Raw genomic sequence first — 3,587 nt, 5'->3', positions numbered from 1 at the left:
TTATTCCCCAACTAATCATCATATAATAATAATTATAGCTCGGTAACATATACTAGTAAATTAATATGAATATAATCTAATTGAATTGAATATGAATATGATCTAATTGATAATGATCCAATTGATCTATCTAATTGATTAATTAAAATCAATCTATTTCGAATTTTATTAATTAATCAAAACAACATATCAAATATTTTCCTTTTCTAACAATCATAAACTAAAACAATTCATTTAATTCATATCTCAAAATTTGCAACCAAAATTACTACGAGTAATTAATAAGAGTAATTATTATGAATTAAGAACAAAAATTTTTTTTTTTTGGTATCTAAAATAAAATTTGCATACCTCTACAATGAATAGTTTTTTCCAAGCATTCATCTACTGTATCAAATAAATTTTGATTTGTTTCAATTGTACGACAACCAGGAAACCAAAATTGTTCACATCTTTGATTATTTCTGAGGAAAAAAAATAAGTATATATATATATATATATAAATAATTTTTAATTAATTTTTTTCACTTTTTTCTTTTTCTGGAAGAATAAAATTTGTTAAAGGAATAAATGATTAATGATTAATAATAATTTAATGATTAACAATGATTTCATGATTACTTTCTCATTAATGATATGATAACAGAAATTGTCAATCAATAATGATAAATTTATTTAATAATTTTTGCATTAATAAAAAATTTTATCAACTGAAAAAAAAGAAAATTATTCACTTTTTTCCTAAAATTCATATTTGGTTCGTAAAAAAGTGCAAAAAAAACGAAAAAATATTATACTATAAAAGAAATGATAATATTTTAATTGTTACTGATAACATTTTAGTACGGTTATGATAGTCTTATCATTACGCTGTTAAAAAAAAAGTGTTAAACTTTTACTGATAACATTCATAATTATTTTTCCATTAATCATCTTATTTTCGATTAACTATCACAAGCAATAATTACTATTATTATTGCTATCATTTGATGCGAATATCCAGATAATCTTTAAAGGTCGTAACTTATTTATTCGTATTAAAAATGATAAGTAAAACAAAAGAAAGCAAAAAAAAACTTCGATTAGGATAGCTTTAAATTTAGGTAAAATTAAAAAATAACCTATTATATGCTACTTTAATTGTAAAACCACAAAATCTTCCCTGTGGTTGATCCAAATTACAAATATCCATTAAGCTATCAATTGATTTCGTTGCTAATTCTGTAAAATTACATTAATTAAAATTAATAAAATTACATTAATCGATCAAAATCATTTGCATATTTAATTTGTTATTTTTGGAAAATTTTAGGAATTACATAAACAAATACAAACAGAATGAATTTTCACAACAATAACTTTGCTTAATTGAGGAATCCACTTTGAAATTGAAATATTAATTTGAATTAAATATAAAATACCAGAATCAATATGAATTGAAATATTAATTTGAATTAAATATAAAATACCAGAATCAATATGAATTGAAATATTAATTTGAATTAGTTTTTTTTTTTTTTTAAAAAAGTGTTAAATAGATTGAAATGAACAAAATGGATCAAAAACAGATAAAAATAAATTTAAGAAAGCAAAAAAGGATTTCAAAGAAATAAAAAAACAGGAAAAAATCTCAAATCTGTTACAAATTAACTGAATAATGAATTAATAGCTAATTTGATGCTAGCAAAAATTTGAATTATGATAAAAACGAAATTTAATGTTATCAAAATAAAACAATTATATGAACATGCTAACATATCGAAGGTTTTAGCTATTATAAAAGGTTTTAGCGAACAATTTTATCACTAATGATGATTATTTAAGGGACATGTATATGTGGTAATTAAATTAATTACAGTAAAGAGTTAAAATTTTACATTTTAATCAGTTAAAAATTTCATTAAATATTTAATCAATGAAAATATAACATATACATAAATATACATATATATATATATAAATATATATAAACCTGTAATCGGAATAGATGATGGTAGTGTAGTGGAAAATCCATTGCTATAACTTGATAATGATGATGTAATTGCTGTTAATTCCGATTCATCGGTATTTAAATTTGTATTTGTAATTCCATTATCGGTAAAAGTATTAGCATCAGTTGTTAACGCTATTCCACCATTTACTGCGATTAAGCACTGTAATTATTTTCAAAAAAAAAAAAAAAAAAGAATTGAATTTAGCGAAAAAACAAATAATTAAAAAATTTAATTCCGTTTATTTTCTTAATTTTTACTCAATGTAATTTATACTTAATGTGTTCAATGAAGTCAAAAAAAACTCAAATAGTTTGTCATAAAAAAAAAAAAAAATTTAGGCGTTAATCACATAGATTAAAACATTGAAAAAAAATGATTTTCTTGCAAAATTATTTATTTAATTAATTTTTCTTTCGCTTATTTCTTCAAACAAGTAATAAAACCATTCCTTTCTTAACACTACATATTTAATTAATTAATTAATTAATGACAAAAAATGTAAAATTGAGTAAAAATTTTATAGTTTAGAAAAAGGAATTATTTGAAATAACTTAAAATTCACATCTTCAGGTATTTTAGAGCACGTATTACTTGTTTCATCCTGATATTTTGCAGCAGGTCGTTTACAAAGTTCATATGGAAATTTGCATACATATGGTTTACAATCACGTAAACCAACTGTAGACCATTTATCATCCGAGAGAAAATCTTCACCTACAAAATTCCATTATTATTAGCTTTTCTAACATCAATCATATGTAATTAACACATGTAAATGCATTTAGCACGCATCTGCATCATACATCGCCAAAATTACAATTGACGCGCATGCATGCATACATGCATAGATGTTAATATAAGTTATAAATGAATACATTTAACAATATGTTTTACACTTTCCAATCATTCTTTTTATTGTAAGCTGACGAAGAACACTTTATTGGAAATTTAAATTTCAATATTTTTCAACAAAGGAAAACAAAAAAAAAAAATAAGTTTTAAGCAAGAAGAAAAGATTAACGAAATAGAAATAAACTAACATTCTGTATGTTCAAACAGCATTTCTAGAAATGAGTCAAGATCATCCGGAAATGGTAATGCATTAATTGCGATATAATAATGCATCGATCCGATCACCATCATCATCATCATTATCAGCATTACCACCATTATCACTATTATTATCATTCTTTTTGAGATAATTTTCAACAATAATATCCGCTCGTATTACGAATGTTTAATATTATGTTAATCATTCCCTTCATTATTCAGGTCAAGGAATACATTTTAATGATAGCAATAATAATTTCTAACAACAATAATTTGTTACGAATGCTATTACTACTATTACTAAATAATAATAATAATAATAATAATAATAATAATAATAATAATAATAATAATAATAATAATAATAATAATAATAATAATAATAATAATAATAATAATAATAATAATAATAATAATAATAATAATAATAATAATAATAATAATAATAATAATAATAATAATAATAATAATAATAATAATAATAATAATAATAATAATAATAATAATAATAATAATAATAATAATAATAATAATAATAATAAT

The 3,587-nt window shown here is 20.9% G+C and overlaps 1 protein-coding gene across 1 annotated transcript in view; it reads right to left on the bottom strand.

Annotated features, from left to right (window-relative positions):
- The window catches only part of LOAG_13637 (hypothetical protein), a gene marked incomplete at both ends in the record, with an annotated part of 3,902 nt that extends 738 nt beyond the window's left edge, over window positions 1-3,164 (bottom strand). Inside the window, 5 exons of the mRNA XM_020448704.1 lie at window positions 352-464; window positions 1,122-1,221; window positions 1,973-2,153; window positions 2,557-2,708; window positions 3,035-3,164. Of these exons, the coding sequence (XP_020301174.1) occupies window positions 352-464; window positions 1,122-1,221; window positions 1,973-2,153; window positions 2,557-2,708; window positions 3,035-3,164 (676 nt within the window). The remainder of the gene's footprint in view (window positions 1-351; window positions 465-1,121; window positions 1,222-1,972; window positions 2,154-2,556; window positions 2,709-3,034) is intronic.
- Window positions 3,165-3,587: the final 423 nt, after the last annotated feature.

The sequence above is a fragment of the Loa loa genome (assembly GCF_000183805.2).
Source record: "Loa loa unplaced genomic scaffold supercont3.276, whole genome shotgun sequence".
Classification (NCBI taxonomy): Eukaryota; Metazoa; Nematoda; class Chromadorea; order Rhabditida; family Onchocercidae; genus Loa; species Loa loa.
Note: the sequence above shows the minus strand (reverse complement) of the source record. Positions and strands in the feature narration are given on the sequence as shown.